Below are 19082 nucleotides of genomic sequence, written 5' to 3'. Positions count from 1 at the left end.
TTACCTGTGTGAAGAAACCATCCATTAACTATGTTATTAAACCATCCATTACCTGTGTGAAGAAACCATCCATTACCTGTGTGAAGAAACCATCCATTAACTATGTTATTAAACCATTCATTACCTGTGTGAAGAAACCATCCATTACCTGTGTGAAGAAACCATCCATTACCTGTGTGATGAAACCATCCATTAACTGTGTTATTAAACCATTCATTACCTGTGTGAAGACTCCATCCGTTACCTGTGTGAAGAAACCACCCGTTGCCTGTGTGAAGACACCATCCGTTGCCTGTTTGAAGAAACCTCTATGAATATCTTCAAAATTTCAAATCCCCCTGGAATGCTGAAAGAGGCACCAGGCTGCATGTGAGCTGAAGTAAAGGAGGGACACACAGGATCTGGGTTCAGATTCCAGTGTGGAGGGTACGTTCAGCTCAGAGGTGAATTACTCCCTGGGTTTTAGATGCGACTTCATATATTGGAATGTCAGTTATAAATAACAGTCTTTCAGGGGGGAAACATAAAACATTAAGCAGCCATGGATTTAAATCATGGTAACACACTGGATATTCTATTATGTTTTGACATTGTGCTACACAGCCCTGGAAAAAACAACCATTAAGAACTTTTAAATGTAAATTTCCATGCAAATATGAACACCTATGCAAGCATCATTTCACGTTTCTCCTGTGTAATGGAGGTACATGGGGCCTTATCTCCAGTTTCTCCTGCTCAGAGTTCTCCCATATTAGTTCTAAATATGGCCCAATTCAATATACCACACTCAAGGTGGAGATTTATGCTGATATGGTCAGAAACCCAGAATTGCGTCGTTCACCTCTCCACCAACCGATACATAATAATCTTTGCATATGGTAGCTGTTCAGCAAATGCCATTTGTGTCCTTTCGGCTGGGAAATAAATGTGTGGTGCACAAGGAGCGAGGGTTGATGCCTCTCACGTCTCCCTGGATAGATGTTCCCTAGATTCAGAGATGTTCCCTAGATGCGTATGCAAATTACAAATAGGAAAATTACACTGGGGATGAGTGTCTTCATTTATGTCATGTGGTTTGAATATGTGTAGTCATAATCTTAACACACATCGGAAAGCATTACATATTAAATAATATAGGACTTCATTATTTAAAAATCCTGTGAGGTAAGGAGCCCTTAAAGAACCTTATTGTGTATATATTTTTAGAACAGTGAATAAACGTCTAGCACTGAATGAGAAGGACATCCTGAGAAAAAGGACACCCAACTGCTTCCTTGATTAGTTTCTTTTGAATGTTCCCACTTATAAATTGAGTTTCATAGTTTCCAACTTAAAATGTCCAATTTTCTCATTTTTCACGAGCACTGGAGAACTTCTTGGCATCTATCTGTTTTGTTACAGACTCTGATTGGAGAATTAAGCCGGAGCCACTTCGACAGGGCATAGCGACCAGCTGAATAGCAGCGGGTGAAATTATTCCGAGGGCACACGCGCCGGCCCCTGTAATTGACAGAGTCCACGCGACTCCGACATCAGCACGCTTCTCATCCATCTCACGCTCACCCACGCGCGCGCACTCTTTGACTACCACCTCTAACGAGTGGCAGAATTCGTGCTGAATTTCCAAGAATCGGGTGATTTACTTAATATTCCCAAAGTAAAATAAAAAATATAAATCATATGTTTGTTTGTTTTTTGCAATGTAATCCTTACATTAGATTCTAGATCTAATGACCACTGTGCCTACTTCATACCCAGTTTAAATCGGCAGCTCTCGTAGGGAACATGACCCGGTTAATAACACTCTTTAAATGAGTTTATTGCGATAAACAAACACAGTTCCCATGAGAGGATTATTATTTCGGTTACTTCCAGAAGCTGCATCTGTAGGCTCATTGCTCTGTCTAACTGATTGTCTGCTGGTCTGTGTCAGCACACAGCACAAACAAGCGAGCATTTTTCCAGTCTTAAAAAAAAAAAAAATAAAAATTATATATATATATATATATATATATATATATATATATATATATATATATATATATATATATATATATATATATATAATTTTTTTTTTTTTTTTATCGAGACCAATATCGTAAAAATAAACAACACCCGCCCCGGATGCCACGCTGTGCCAGCGGTGTGTTTGAGGTCGCGCCCGTTGCCGCTTATCGTCCCATTCCAGAATGGTGGCGCAAAACCGGGCATATAACACATGACTGGAAACAGGGTCAGCGCGTCAATAAACACAGATAAACATGGACACACACACACACACACACACACATTAGAAACGCTGTGGACGGGGTTGGCAGCAGTGGGCGAATGGCGCGCGGTTTATAGCTGTAGATGCGCCCAGAAGCTTTCGTTAAACATGCTCCACGATGTCCCGTTATATCTAACGCCACTTAAGTTCTGTGAGCTTAGCTGCTGTACTTGCGTTCAAAGCGTCGGGTGAGACGAAGAGACTCGGGAACTGTCGATAGGTGCTCCCCCTGAGGTTTTCTAATTTAAGCGAACGTGGTTCATGCATATTTACTGAGCGACTGGAGGAATGCGCTGTCACTCACATGCGCTCTCTGGGGCGGGCTTACGGCCGCGCGTGCCGGGGGACTGTAGAGACATGTCCGACTGTGCCACGCGCAATTTCGGATCTGGGCACTTTTGCGTTTTCGTCCCCCCCCCTACAGAAACGCCTGTTTCTGTAGCACTTTGGTGCCACGGGGCTATGAGAAGTGTTAGAACTGCTATGCGTTTCCCTTCGCGACGCTCCGCCACGGTACCGCGTAAAGGCTGTCGGGGAGCTGTCCGTGGTTCTGAAGGCGAGAGGCGTTAAGAGTGCGCGGTGTTCGCCAGAGTGCACGTCTCAGCTGCTGAAGTCTTGACATGATTCAGACAAGGCTGCATTCTGTAGCTTTTTGGGGATTCATTGCGTGGGAAATTGCAGTTTTGTTCAGGTAAGAACTGTTACAGTGGTTTCAAACAGATGAAACGTAAACTCGTTTTGTGTTGTTATTTGTTTGTTTGTTTTTTATTTGCTTACTTATATGGTCGTTCATTCTTTGCTCGAGGAACTGATATATCATGCTATATTCTTATAACGAGTTAGAAACAGTGAAAATATTAAAAGTCTTGCGTTTCCTATATTATATGAATGATTAATTTTACAACTTCCGCAGATTTTATCTGGCTGGTATAAAACCTTCGCTCTTTCAGCGAAGATTACGGGGGCGATGTAAGAGACGGATATCAGGTCACGAACAATTCTCGGCGTGTCGGTCACGGTTTGCTGTTTGAAGAGTTCGGGCTGTGCTCGAGGACTCTGGGGCTTGTTCCGCGCTCACGTTGTGCTGTCCCCTTCGGTGTGTAATATCTTAAGAGAAGTCACATTCATTTCGTCCAGTTTTGTAATGCAGGTCGGAATCATTACGGAAGTTTTTTGGTTTTTTTTCACTCGCTTTGTCGTGTAACAGGTGATCATTATAATTTGCAGAACAATACTTTAAGAAGTCGTTATGCATATTACATGTGATTATATATGGGGGATTTAGAGAATCGCAATAACATTCAATCCAAAGTAACCCTAATTTTCTAGATTTCTTAAGAATACAGTATAGTTAAAGTAGATGGCAAGATATACTCTGTGATTCCATGTTTAAGAGAGACAGACGTAACTGTTTGTTTTACTAATATATGCCTTAAGTGGTGGTGTGTTTGAACTAAGATATTAAAGGCAGGACGAGAAATGGAGACTTAATGACCTGTCTCGCTCTCTCTCTCCGTGTATGCGCTTCTGTGATACGCGCGCACACATTTTAATATAGGCTGCTGTCGGCTGTGCTAAAATGGAATTTCCGACACTGTGCTAAAATGGAATTTCCGACACTAATGTCGTTAAACTACTACTTTATACAGAATTGATCATGACGTTGAAGTCTTTTTCATTACATGGAATTAGTTAATGTTTTATAAGGGGAGAAGCGGTGGCTTGTCAGCGATGTTTATTTACACTTGACCTTATTACGTGAGTTGAACTTTACCAAACTAATACGATTATCACGAGTAAGGGTCACCGACTCCTACGAAACGCCATGTCTGCATAGACAGAGCAGTTTCAGTGTGTGCTAATTGCTCCAGTGCTGTTCTCCTGGTCTCCTCCGCCACCTAAACCACCCGGGACAGAGAGCATTTCCTCAGATTCCTCAGATGTAATGTATCACTGGTGTCGAGAACAGAAACCCACCCACAGGTGGCGCTGGACCACCGTCAAGCCATGGACAGATGATGTAGAGAATTGTTTATTGCTGTGCATTAATGATGTCGTCCCCCCCCCCCCCCCCTCTCATTTCTCCTGTCCTCTCAGGCTCATGTTCAGAGCACCGTCAGAAGACGGTGGAGATCCTTCCCCACAGTAATCACACCACAACTGCATTTCAGAGAAATTTGCATAATGTCCCGTATGGCTTGGAGTCTTTTTTGCATGTGTTAAAACTTGTAGATCAGTTAGCATTCAGTATTATCACTCAGAGCACAGGTGAGGTCATCAGGCATTTATTCTGAAGGGGAAAAAACCCTTTAGAATCAAACTTGAAATGCTGAGCTCTGGGTGATTGGCAAATACACAGGGACGAGGAAGTTTGTCCCTTGGTGCATCCCTTACTGCGGTCTGTGGCTATGACCCAGCTGTGCTGTTTACATACACGTCGCCCCAGTAACAGCCATGCCCCTTCAGCTTGTCCAGTGAGTGGTGAGAACCTTCTCAGAACCTCTGTCTCATTGGACCATTACAGCCTCTCTTCGGCACACTCACATGGCCCTCCTTGGTGATCTGGTAAGCTGTTGCTTGTAATGGGTTTAAGTCAGTCTTCATAAAGGCAGAATGAACTTTTGCTTTAGGCATAGTCACACATGGCAATTAGGTTTCATGTGCTGGTCTGATTGTTGGTTATTGCTGAGTCTGGAGAGTTTTACAGTGTGATGCAAAGTGGAGGTTGCTTCATATATTTTCACAAAACACAGTTAAAAAAAGTAAAACATGGCAAACACCTGTACACACCTGTAGATGATATGACCCAGTTCACATAAAGACAAACACACACACACACACACTCACACACTCACAAACACACATTACACACTCATACACTCATACATGCACGTGCGCACACACATACACACACACACACACACACACACACACACACACACACACACACAAACAAACACCACATAAACACATACAAACAAACACACACACACAAATACATATAAACAAATGCCTGTGCATATGACAGATGTCACCCAGGACAATGGTATTATGGGAGTTTGTGCTAAGATGGACTTGACTGTGTTGTTTTTGGATGAATCACAGACATCATGAGTCACAGCCACAGTGGTTGCTGCTGTGGAGGTCCTGGAGTCTAATTTTATATTTAGCTTGCATTACGCTATAGGTGTGCTCACTTTCACAGTGTGGCATTTTAATCTTTTAATCTTTAAATAACATGTTTTATGTTCATGTTCTACAGAAGTCATATATTCAACATAGATTTATTTGCTGATCAGACGCAGCCCTAGTACATGCCAAGGTGTAAACCTTTAAAATTTAAAAAGTTAAAATCTGGCCTGGAGTCTGTGTCATCCAGTTGATTTATGAATTTTACCATTAACAGAGATAATTAACAATCACAAAGAGTTGGAACCTAATCCAGAGTAGGACTTTTTACTTCCTGAACCTGAACTGTACATCTCTGTTTGTCTGAGTGTTTGCGAGGGAGAACCGCACAGACTGTATTGCTTCAGACAGGTACAGACACCAAGGACTGTACTGCTTATTACAGATACAGACACCACAGACTGTACTGCTTCAGACAGGTACAGACAGCACAGACTGTACTCCTTATTACAGATACCGACACAACAGACTGTACTGCTCCAGACATGTACAGACACCACAGACTGTACTGCTTTTGGCTGACTGTACCACCCTTAAATTAGGACACATGTGAGAAGTCTCATTTTTGCCAATTCTGTCCGTATGATCCCACTGTGGTTCTACACAAACAAATTTTTTTTAAACAAAGAAACGCCAAGGCAGAGAAACAGAAATAGGGCCCAGGGTTAGATGGTTGAGAGAGGGATTGAGAATGATGCAGAGAGAGAAAGTGCATTTTCATATGCCGTCTGTGGGAACAGAGCATTGCCAACTCGTTTGATACAAATAGCACGGGGCAACCCAGTGTGAGCCGCTGCACACTGGCAGGTCTTTCACACTGTCGCCAGCACTGTGAGAAGCCAACAACAGTAAGGACTCGGCACAGTTTCTCTAGCAGAGTGGGAAACACAGTTTGAGCACAATTTCACACCCTGAACACACGTTTCCATTTGATGCTGAATTAATGCGTCTTGCATGACGAGTGTAAAGAATCCCGATGACGGTTAGTGTGGGGAATCTCTTAACATCTCCGCATTCTTTGTAGGGAATGTCCAGAGCTAGACATGGGTTCCTGCCTTCCTGCTCCTTGCATACGCCGGGTCTTTGGAAGTGTGCCGTGCGGGAGTGTAGTGCTGAGCTCTCCTTCGAGTGTTCACACACACATCCTCTCAGGGAGTCCTGGCCTGTGCGCCTTTCTTCTCGGGCTTGCTGGCTGCTCTATGAAATCATAGAGTTTAAATGAACTGAAATCAAATGGTCCTGAATACGTTGAGCAGCATGAGGCGCACCCATCAATAATATGTAATAACCCTTGTTTAACATGAGGGTTAAACAAGGACCAACACACGCTGTAGGAGACTAGGTCACATGACAATACACGTTCATCTTCCTCCCTCCCTCTCTCTTTCGCTCTGTTTCTCTCTATTTCTCTCCCCTAAGCCTGTTTTGGGTTCTTCCCTACTGTATCAGTGGTAGCATTGTACTGGGAGTGATGTGTTGGAAGAGACAAATAGTGGGATTGCCATACTGGAAATGTGGTTTTGTGGTATGAGGCAGACTAGTAAGCTCGTGACGCATTATTAATAAGATTGTCAGAAAACTGTTGATTGCAATTTGAGTTATTCTGCCATTCCTGTTTCTCGTGAATACCTAGTCTGACCAGGCTCGTAGAAATCAGAGACGCAAAGGGAGACACAGAGAGAGGGATCAAGAGAGAGTGAGAGAGAGAGAGAGAGAGAGAGAGAGAGAGAGAGAGAGAGAGAGAGAGAGGGGGGGCTAGAGAGAGGGGGGCTAGAGAGAGGGGGGGCTAGAGAGAGAGAGAGAGAGAGCTTGAGAGAGAGAGAGAGGGCTAGAGAGAGAGAGAGAGGGGGGGCTAGAGAGAGAGAGAGAGAGCTTGAGAGAGAGAGAGAGGGCTAGAGAGAGAGAGAGAGAGGGAGGGCTAGAGAGAGGGGGGCTAGAGAGAGAGAGAGCTAGAGAGAGAGAGAGATAGAGAGCTAGAGAGAGAGAGAGAGAGAGAGAGAGAGACAGAGAGAGAGAGAGAGAGAGAGAGTCATTGCCATTGCTAAGCTGCTTAAACTGATCTCAGAAACTTTCTGTATCTCAAGCAGATATATTCATGCAGAGTGGTTTCAGTAACAGAGCTAACTCTATCTTCAAAATTCTAGGAAAATCTCTAGGAAAATGTTTCTCATCTGTGATCAAACAAAAAGTAAATGCTATATTTTTGCTGTTTTGGATTTAACGTGTTTTTCAGTAAAAAAGAAAAACTTTTTAAAGTCAGTGCGGAACAGGCAGTATAAAATTCCTGTCCAGAGGAGTATCCAGGCCAAAATCCCACTGGAGTGTTCAGCATGTGACATTTCCATTAACACTATGTGTCAGATGCTCTTATCCAGAGCTCGAATAGAGAAGCGGTGTGGTAGAGAAGGCACATGCTGGCTGGAGTTTGCAGATACACTGCGGTGTTACCGGGTCTACCGAGGCTTTGGTAGGCGATTGGTTACCGAAGGCCGCTGAAGACCTTTGACCCGTCCCTGTAGTTCCTGCTGGTGGCATTGGGGGACTCTGGCTGTTGCCGCAGAGAGCATGAAATTGTCAAACATCAGTGTCAATGTCATGACGTACAGGACATCAGATGGCAGGCAAGACCAAGGAGGGCGCGTTCAGTGGTATCTCCACCCTGCCCGTCCTGTCCTGTACCTACCCTAGCTGGCAACCACACTACTGGAGGAGAGAGAGAGAGAGAGAGAGAGAGAGAGAGAGAGAGAGAGAGAGAGAGAGAGAGAGAGAGAGAGAGAGAGCACGTGGGAGGTGCCAATAGTTGTCCCCTTGTCCTTTGTTTAAAATATTACACCATGTGACTAATAAAATCACACACACACACACACGCATGCGTGTACACACACACACACACACACACACTTACTCAATGAGAACTGTCATTGTCTTATAAAATCAGCACTTTGGTTTGTCTAAAGGGGACATTAGAAACATCTAGTTAGTGCAGTAAACTGTAATTTCACAGGTTTGCCTGTGCACAGTGATCTAGCTGGCCTTGTGGGGTTTCAACAGAAGACCTGCTCCCTGTCCTAGTGTTGTGGATATACGTAGATGGACGTAGTTTGCATTGTTCTTGAGATTCCCAGTGTTGCGGGGAGTAAGATGGGGTCTTGGAATGTGACCTCTTTATTCAAAAGTATATTTATTTTCATTTCGAGAGTCAAGACAGGCCTGCCGGAGATCACAGAATAAATTCTTATCTTTTATTGGATACTGCAAATGACTGCAATCTCCTGGACTCCTGCAATCTCTTTGAAACACTTCTGTTTGGGCATTTAAAAGAATTTGTCCACCACACAAATCATTCTTCCTTTGGCTCACAGTTCATAACTCATTCACAGTGCCTACAATGAAATGACCACCAATCCTGCGCTTATTGAAATATCTTCTTGACTTGTAGCATCCTGAATTAAACAATTATGCTTCTTTTTCCCAGATATGCTCTTTTTCTCAGTGTGTATTGTCACTGGGTATTGCACTTATGTTCATTTTGTTATTATTGATCCCCGTTTTTCAACAGTATTCCAGTTCAGTGGTATCTTGAACTCTGTACCTACTGGGTTGCATTCCTTCATTCTCTGAGTATATGGCAAGTCCCTTCAGATAAGGACATGTGCTAAATGCATAAATGTAAGTGTAAATTATGTCTGACAATATTCTGTTACATGCACATGAAGTAGGTTCTCAACCCACTACACATCTATCTATCTATCTATCTATCTATCTATCTATCTATCTATCTATCTATCTATCTATCTATCTATCTATCTATCTATCTATCTATCTATCTATCTATCTATCTATCTATCTATCTATCTATCTACACATAAAATGTTGTCATTCATCACATATACAACACTGAAATTTTGTGATGTTTGATTGTTGTTGTTTTTTTCTGTGAGACTTCTTCATCTGGGGATCATGACCGGGGCCACGACATCAGGATTTAACTTCTTCCCATCTGTCACCAGATGAATGTTCTCTCTCTGCCATTTCCTATGGGCCGTGCGGAACACAGCTCCGTGCACTTTGAACCCTCTGCTGTTTATCTTGGCCCAAGACGTATTGGCACAAGTGGTGTGGCAATCTCCTCTGAAACCCACAAGAGTTACAGCACTGCAGATGAATTATGAAGCACTATAGGCCATTGGACAGAATTTGCCAAAAATTTAACCCTGACATTGCTGGACCTCTCAGATACATGCTGGACACACTGGACACCTGTCAAAAAATTGGGACAGTGTAGAACTGCGGCGTGTAGAACTGAGGGGTGTAGAACTGGGGTGTGTAGAGGTGTGGTGTATATGGCTGGGCTGTGCAGAGCTGGGGTGTGTCTGTTCCATGTGTTAGAGGTCTGGGTGTGTAGAATTGGGGGGTGTAGAACTGGGAGGGTGTAGAACTAAGGGGTGTAGAACTCGGGGGTATAGAACTGGGAGGGTGTAGAACTAAGGGGTGTAGAACTCGGGGGTATAGAACTGGGAGGGTGTAGAACTGGGGGGTTGTAGAACTGGGGGGTGTAGAACTGAGAGGGTGTAGAGCTCTCAGTGTTTGTCTTCCACTTTGTGTAAGGCGTTATGAATGGTGCACTGAGCAATCATTACACCAGCTAGGGTTTGCAATCATGCCAAATTGATCTATTATTTGCTACTCTCCTCTGTGATACCTGCAGATGGTGTCTTACCTAAACACCTTTAACTGTGAGTACAGAGCAGTTCAGCAGCTGATCTATTTACTGGCTTTATCTCACCAACGTCTGACAGCTGTTCCTGAGGACTGTGGGAAAACAGGTATGTTCAGGTATGTTCCTGTGGATTCCTTTTTTTTAAAAATCCAAATCTAGGGATAAAAGGGCCTGGCGTTAAATGGGGACAGGTTATATTCAGTGCTTTTACACATGCGTCTGGGGATCTGGAGTGCTTACTGTCCCACAAACTGTGGAAAAAAAGAAAAGCTAGACAGTTTCTTGTGGGAGGTTTTTGGGATTCACCAAGCCCGTTCAGATTTGGCTCCCCTTCCTATGTCGAGTGCAGGCTCATCAGAATTATTCACCTCCCACCCCCCCTGTATGTCCACTCACAGACTGAGAACTTCAGTACTTTTGTAAACTTTTTTTCTCATAATTTCTCACAATTTTCTCGAAGCTAACTACTAAGCAGGGGAACTCCTCTGTTATTGGCTGCACAGACCAGCAGAAATCATTACATCAGCCCCCTGCCACAGAGGAAAGAAGAGCTGAGTAGATAACATTTATTTTTGATGGCAACGTCCCAGCTACAGTCGAGGACTTGACCGGTGTGTGTGGTGAAGACGACATGCAAAATGTAGGTCACCAAATGCAACAGTCTAATAACATTATTGGTGTTAATATTTAAAAACTGTAATAATCAGTTAATCATACAATATTAAGAATTATGAGGTTATGACATATAATCCTACACCCCCTGATTGGCCTGTTGACATAAACATACCACATACACACACAGAATCACTAGCAATGGGTTGTCTGCAACACAGCCGCCATAGACAGCCAGCATATTTGACCTTAGACAATGTACAAACTTTTTTTTTAAAAGTTGAAGTGCCATAAAGTTAATAACTTTAATGACTACCCAATCAGAAACATCAGGTTGTACCCTTGATTCTTGAGCTTGTTTGGGGATGTCTTCATGCTCATGGTCTGACAGGTTCAAACATACGTGGTTGCACCATCATGTTTCATCCAGGGTTCACGTTCAACTGTTGCCATGGTAGCACATGGCAGTTGGGTATCAGCACACCCTGGGGGGGGCAGGGTGAGAAGGCTCATTATCATTTAAAGGAACGGGCACTCAAGCCAGCTGTTTAGACAGGACAAGAAGGGTCCTGTGGGACTTTATCATTGCATGTCACTGACATTTCTTTAAGACCCCAGGTGTTAACTCTGTTAATGTGTGTTAAGGTGACCCTGCATTTGGGAGTGATGTCCAACACTCCAGCTGTGAGGTGTATTTCCACAGGTCCTCTTCTGGATGAGGAGCCTCAGGTCTGTGTTAAGTCTCTGTGAGGTCTGTGTTAGGTTGTTTTAGGTCTATGGTAAGCCTGTGGTAGATCTCGGTGAGGTCTGTGTTAGGTTGTTATAGGTCCATGGTAAGTCTGTGTAAGTCTGGCTGATTGTGCACGTTGAATTGGTGTCATCGGTCAGCCATGGGAGAGTTTTGCGATTTGGTGTTCAGTTTAAATTCATCTTAAAACTACATACTTTCTTCCCCCCACATTGTAGCTTTATGTCATTACCTTGACGTTACCTTACGCATGAAAAGGTGGAAATCACTCAGAACTCAGTACACTGGTCATGAGAAGACTGGACCTTCAGGAAACAGCTGTTTCCTTTTGAGTTATTTTGCACAGTGCCAGAACCTACGTGTGTAGTCTATATGCATGTCATTTGTCAGCTGTGGTCTGCTCGGTGTGTGTGAGTGTAAATAAACGCAGGCAGCGAGGGGTGAGAGTGAACGAGCAGAAGGTGATCATCATCACTCACAGTCTGCGCTAGTTCTTCAGAGTCAGTCTGGTGCTCTGCAAGGTTCTCTGACGCGTGATTGTGCTGACATGCTTTCCATGTGCTTGAGGACAGACTCACAGCCTGTGCCACAGAAACACAGTGCGATCTGTCCAACGGTTAATCACCATGGCAACGCCTCCTCTGAAGCACTGGCTGCACAGTTAACATCAACACCCTACAACCAAAGGCATTTTCAGTTAACTAATTACAGATCGTGGCATTTTAATCTTATAATTGTGTGTATTTCACAGTTAACTAACGGCAACATGCTGTTCTGTGACCTACATTCATAATAGGGATTAAGTGTGATGTCTCCTAACGAGCAGAGGTAGATATATACATCTGCACTTAGGTGTAGGCATGGGGGTCCCTCAAGCTGATCTGTTTCTCTCCATATGCTGAGTAAAGTGCACACATTTCTCTTCACTTTTTCCTGTCTTCCCGTTGAAATGAATTTTATTGTGGCTGCATGGCGTCACTCTGCATTGTGTTTACTATTGTCATGCAGCCAGTTTCTCCCAGCTCAGCCAGCAATCAATATCACTACATTTCCCAGAATCCCATTCACAGCAAGGAAGGACAATCCACCAATCACCGATCACTTACTCGTTCATCCTCAGCAGACTATTGATTATACCTGTTTCTTATTATCCAACCTGTCTGTTTCATTATATCACTGTGAAATATTACCACTACTCTTCCTAATGCTCACTGAGCCATTTTCTTTCACTATATTGTGAAATTGTGTATTGTGCTTTGAACCCTGTCATGTTTTTGGATTTTTGCCTCTTGTCTCTCTCTTCGGATTTGTTTGCCCAGTTGTATCATACTGTCTGGATTTTGGATTTGTAGACTGTCTCTCTCTCTGGCATTTTGGATTCTCCCTCTTAACTACATTCTCTGTGTAAATAAATGCATTCCCTTTAGCCGTGGGCATCTTACCCGTTCTGTCCCTAACAACTATGCTGTGCTTTGGTTGTTGTGTTTCTTGTAGGTTGTTGTGTTTCTTCACAAACAACATTACAGAAAAATAATCAATAGTCCAGAATCATTTATCCAGTGCATGACAAAACATGACCTTGTGCTTGACCACTGTCATGATCAAAATGAAGTTAGACTATTCAGGAGACCACCACAGTACACCTTTACCTCACTTATCTAATGAGCAGATAATCCTGAACACAAGCAGCAGATTCCTACTTCAGCTTTCACCCACAGAAATGAAACATAATTACCATCATGACAGCACAGAAGTGATCAGATCAGATACTGAAATTATTTACTATTATAATAATATTATTTATCATTTAATTGTCTCTTTTCATTGTTTCGATGCAGACATTTTAAGGAGGCAGCATATTTTCAGTTTCCAGGCATGTTTAATATGAATGACAGGTTCCAGGACCAATAAGAGAAGGTGTTGAACTGTGCGTGCTTTTTGAACGTCAACGGTTAATGCCTACATCTGTATGGTAGTGAAAATGCAGGTATTTCTCACAGTATATATTGTCCAGAACAAACGTTGCAGGTGGTATTTACCTTGCAAACAAATGCAAGTGTGTACTTGCATGTGTCTGTTATGCTTTGCTGAGATTAGATGTGTGTGTGGGAGAGAGTGTGTGTGAGAGAGAGAGAGAGAGAGAGAGAGAGAGAGAGAGCGAGAGAGAGAGAGAGAAAGAAAGAAAGAAAGAAAGAAAGAAAGAAAGAAAGAGATATGCTAGATATAAAGGATATTACATTTCAGGAGATATGATGGAGTGTATTGATGTCTGTGAAACCTATCCAGCCTGTGAGCATTGATCCCCGCTAGGCTATTGATGTCTGCATACCCTGCACAATCTACCCATTGTTATATTCAACTACAGACTATTAGAAAAATGGATTGAATAAGATGGCTGAGTCCCGTCCTTTGTTTCAGAGTGTTACAATCTAATGGCTAAAATTTTGCAGGTACAGTGAATACATGTATTGCATTATTTAATATAAGAGGTGTGGGGGTGTGCTGTTTACAGTTCTTCTTCTAGCTCCTCTGTGAGGTCAAGTCCTCTATAAGGTCAGATCTTTTATGAGGTCAGCCCCTCTATGCAGTCAGCTCCTCTGAGATCAGCACCTCTATGAGATCAGCCCCTCTATGAGGTCAGTATCTCTGTGAGGTCAGCCTCTCTATGAGGTGAGCTCCTTTATGAGGTCAGCTCTTCTATGAAGTCAGCTCCTTTATGAGGTCAGCTCTTTTATGAGGTCAGCCCCTCTATGAGGTCAGCTCCTTTGTGAGGTCAGCTCTTTTATGAAGTCAGCTCCTTTATGAGGTCAGCCCCTTAATGAGGTCAGCCCCTCTATGAGGTGAGCTCCTTTATGAAGTCATCTCCTCTATGAGGTCAGCTCTTCCAAGTGCCCTTGGGAGCAGGTACAGAGGTATCTGCAGAAAGCAGTAGAGTCCCACTGCCATATGGCAAGCTTTTAGTAAACACATGCTCATTATTCCCTACATCCAGCCAATGTGCAGGTGCTGTAATAGCTGACAGTATTGAAACAACCTGAAATTTGTAAATGGAGACAGCGGGTACTTGTCCATATAGCAAATCTCTCTCAGTCAGTGGAAATGGGAGTGAGAGACAGCAGAAGAGCGAGACAGGGAAGCGGAGTGAGAGGGAGGGAGGGAGAGAGAGAGGAAGAAGGGGAATGAGAAAGAAGAGGGGAGTGAATGAAAAGAGGGAAATGAAAGAGTGGAGGGATGTGGGAGGTACGTTATAATGTTCTTCCTCCCTTATGCAGTAGCTGCAACAGTTGCTGTCAAGTACACAGCATGAGGTGAGAGTCTGAACCCACATCTTAGAGCGGAGCATGAATGAGAAGGGGGGTGGAGGGAAGCATGCAGCCCTCAAACACACGCTCCATGGGCATCCCAGCATGTCACCAGGGAAGGAGGTGGTCAGTTGGACATGTGATAGACAGGAGGCATCTATGTTAAACTGGCCTGAGGAATCTGACAAGGTGACATTCTCCACAACACACACACACACACACACTGCAGCACAATACTACTAGCCTAGTAATGCTATGTGTTTGTAGGCAGACAGATGGAGCATGTTTTGGCTACTGGTGATTGAGCTAATGATGATTGGGAGAGTAGTGATTGGGCTAGCAGAGATTGGAGGAGTGGTGATTGGACGAGAATGTGAATGGCTGAGTGGTGATTGGGGTAACTGTGACTGGGTTAACTATGATTGAGGTAATGGTGATTTAATAGGAATGATTGGGCTAACGATCACTGGCCTAGCGGTGATTAGGCTAACGGTGATTGGGCTAGCAGTTATTGGGCTAGTGGTGATTGGATTTTCCGTGATTGGACGAGTGGTGACTGGGGCTAGCAGTGATTGGGCTAACGATGACTGGGTTAGTGGTGATTGGACTAAATGTGACTGGGTTAGGCTAATGGGGCTTTAATAGGAGTGATTGGGCTAATGATGATTCGATTAGCGTTGATTGCAGTTTCTGGGCTTACATGGATTTGTAGACTCCACTTAATCTATTTTATATATATATATATATATATATATATATATATATATATATATATATATATGTATATATATATATACTCCAAAATGGTATTTGCTGGGTTGCCAGTTATTAAGTACCTCCATTGTAACTGTAAATACAGACTCACAGTTTTGGTCAATTCTGTGTACTCAGAAGTTAACTGACTGAAGGGAACTTGTCGTCTCTCTGCACAGTTGTGCCATGTTTGCTTTTTTTTAATGAATAAACTGTTTTTAAAAAGTAGGTCATGTCTGGATGATGGGTGCATGTATAAAAGCATGTATATATGGATGTATGCTGTGTTCATACGATTAATGCACATTAAAGCATCCAGCTGCCCTCTGGACTCATGAAAGGGCCCAGCGATGGCTGTCCCCATGTACACAGAGTTCTGCACCGTGGTAGAGTAATTCAGCTGACTTCACCGTACCGTGGTAGTGCCAGCAGTGAGGCGGTGTTGGAATCTAATTTACAGTTCACTGTAAAATGTAAAGCATCATATCAGAGTAGTAATACAGTAATAATATATTATACAACATTTATGACAACACAATGAATGAAGAATCACCACTGTTGCCGTCATACCCAATATCTCTGTCATTCTGCTGACAACACAGTGGATAATTCTCCGTATGCTGCAGTTTAACATCTTTGACGGAAAACATTTTCAGTCTTAAAATGAGATATTTGAAGTAATGCCCAGGCCTTCTTTGACATATTTTGTAAACCTGTTATGTAAATGCTGCAGAACTCTCAAGGTCAATAGTGATCATGATAGAATCATGGTTCTTTCTCGTCCTTCGTGGATTCAGGGTATGTCCTTTTCTGCAGGGCATATACGGGATGTAGAGTGTAAGTGAAGAGAATTTACAAGCATGTTTACAAGTGAGTCACCTGTAAAGCGCAGATTGGCTTGTCACGCAAGATAAAACCAGCAGGGCTCAAACACTGCGTCTACAAGAGTGAGTACTGTTTAAATAAGCAAAATGAAAGCGTTTCGGCGGTAAAGCATTTAAATGGCACAGGCTGCTGTTCCTGGACCTTCCATAGCTGAGCAGATCCCTAAAACAAGTCCAGACACTCTGCCGAGCTCCCATGCACAACGTACAAGCTTACTGTTTCAGTGGGCACCTGAATCAGTGTGAGTGAAGCATGAAACTAACATGTGTAAGTCACACTGTACCCACTAACACTGACATAGCGGAGGGACACAGTGGGCAGTTACTGGGGTGGGGGGTCGTGGGCTGTGGGTGTGCCCACAGGAGGTGATCGTACATTGGAAACAATAAGATGCAAAAAGGGCCCCCACCCTGCCTCTTGAGGTAGGGCCCCAGAATTTTGTGTTACACTAATACCCCTGACACTGAGGGGAAGTGTAGGGGTTTTTGCTAATCGTTTAATCACCAACCATTAATCAGAGAGTTTAATTTGGAAGAAGCTCTCTGTGTGTGTGTGTGTGTGTGTGTTTGTGTGTGTATGTGTGTGTATGTGTGTGTCTGTGTGTAGTGTGGATGGGGGTGTGTAGTTTTGGCGGTCTGGAACTGGGTGTAGCTTATGTGTTTTGGCTGTGCCTGTGTGTCTAACGTAAGAAATTAGAAACTAATGAAAAAATTAGGCTCTTATTCAAAAGTAAACCATGTTGGTTGTCTTATTAAATGCAAGGAGGCATCATTTAAGCCTCTAAATGTAACACCCTTTATTAGAAATGTTTATTTATGAGAACTGCTGACCACAAGCCTTTACATAATTGCTTTTGGGTGGTCAGTATCAGCACTGACACGCACACACACACACACACACACACACACACACACACACACACACACACACACACACACACACACACACACGTACACAAACACCCACATACATACACACAAACTCACACACAGATAAACACATGTGAACACATGCACACACACACACACACACACACTCACTCATAATGAGTGGGACAGGATCATTCTGATCAGTCAAGCAAACCGAATTACTTCACCAGGCAGTAAGAACATGAGCAAATCGATACACAGTGTGTGTCGAGGCCTGCAAGCACGATCCACTTTTATGGGGTGCACCACAGTGTGTGTGAATTATGGAAAAGACCATGTCACATCTAGAGCTGCAGGGAGTCACCGAAGAACAGCGTGTCCCCTTTCTCCAGACCCAGCACTGTTCCCAGACCTGTAGCTGGATCAGTAAGTAGAACTGGTGTAATGCTGGCATGAATTTTTTTATCCTAACGTAAAACTGGAATTGAATAACAACCTGTTCTTTATGTTACAGTTCTTATCCTTGGTCTTTAAACAGATTCCATCAACTCCATTAATAAATAAATAGGTTGGCCTCCAATGGAGGAAATATTTAGAGATAATATAGTAATTTCAAATTAATTAAGAGATTTATTTATTTCCACACTGTACATGTACTGTGACACTTGGCACGCCTTGCTCTGGTAACAGCTTTATAAGCTCCTGTTTGTTGTATGACCTCCTGTTTTCTGTGTGGCTTCCTGTTTGGTGTGCGACTTCCTGTTTGCCGCGTGGCTTCCTGTTTGTGGCTTCGCACTGGCGTTCCGAGTCGTGTGGTCTTTCTTTTCTTCCCCACACACTCCGCTGGAGCTTTCCCTGCACATTGGTCACAGGCCCGAACTCCACCTGCACAGGATAATGGAGACAGGCTCTCTTTTATGGTGTCTCATGGTGAGCCTGCAGAAAACTTACGATCATTGTAGGAAACGCCATCGTTTGACACAAATAAACAGCATGGGGACTTGTGGGAGGTGGGGGTTCCTGTCACAATGACAGACCAATGTGACTAAGGCCAGTAGAAGTGAAGCCAGACTCAATTTGTGCTCAAATATTTTTTTACCCACAAACCTTGTCAGTATGGGACAGAAATAAAGCAGTCAGAGAAGCTGTGCATGTACACACAGAGTCTCCCACTGACGTGATGTGTCCAGCAGTGCATTAGGACCCAAGATTCTAGGATAGAACCTGCAAACCCTTTTTACTGCCTGGAAATTTCCAGAAGACCCTGTGAATAAAAATGACTCCAAATGACTGAAAACCCCAATTCACTTCTTGTTCTAAACCAAGATGGCGGGTCGTGGGATGTAGCCGTTCTATGATATGGTAACTGTTGCTCTTTTCAGCAGTGCATTGGCTCAGTCACTGCAGACCGGTTTTAAGAGACATTACCAAGTGTAGAATTGTGTCTGAAATAACAGAGCTGTTGGATCAGTATTTTGTGGATCAGCACCAGCAAGATCAGGTTTGTTGTAATCTAGTTCTTATAATCCTTCAGAGAAGAGATTATTCCTGAACATCAAAGGTAGAAGGAAATTGTAGTTTGCCTGACTGCCAAACACGGGGTGATTCCTGCTGATCGAGACTGATTTACATGGCAGCTAAGTGTTTTAAAATATCATCATCTTCTTCATCATCTTCTTATCGTCCTCCTTCTTATTCTTCTCCTTTTTTTAATTCTTTCTCATTCACTTTGTCT

At 43.2% G+C, this 19082-nt stretch overlaps 1 protein-coding gene across 1 annotated transcript in view; it reads left to right on the top strand.

Moving 5' to 3' along the window:
* The first annotated feature begins 2807 nt into the window (after positions 1 to 2807).
* The window catches only part of glra3 (glycine receptor, alpha 3), a 46164-nt gene continuing 29889 nt past the window's right edge, over positions 2808 to 19082 (top strand). Inside the window, exon 1 of the mRNA XM_027021014.2 lies at positions 2808 to 2960. Within this exon, the coding sequence (XP_026876815.1) occupies positions 2890 to 2960 (71 nt within the window). The 5' untranslated portion in view covers positions 2808 to 2889. The remainder of the gene's footprint in view (positions 2961 to 19082) is intronic.

This window comes from Electrophorus electricus, chromosome 11 (genome assembly GCF_013358815.1).
Source record: "Electrophorus electricus isolate fEleEle1 chromosome 11, fEleEle1.pri, whole genome shotgun sequence".
NCBI lineage: Eukaryota > Metazoa > Chordata > Actinopteri > Gymnotiformes > Gymnotidae > Electrophorus > Electrophorus electricus.
The sequence above is the reverse complement of the archived record's forward strand: the minus strand, read 5'-3'. Positions and strand labels throughout refer to the sequence as shown.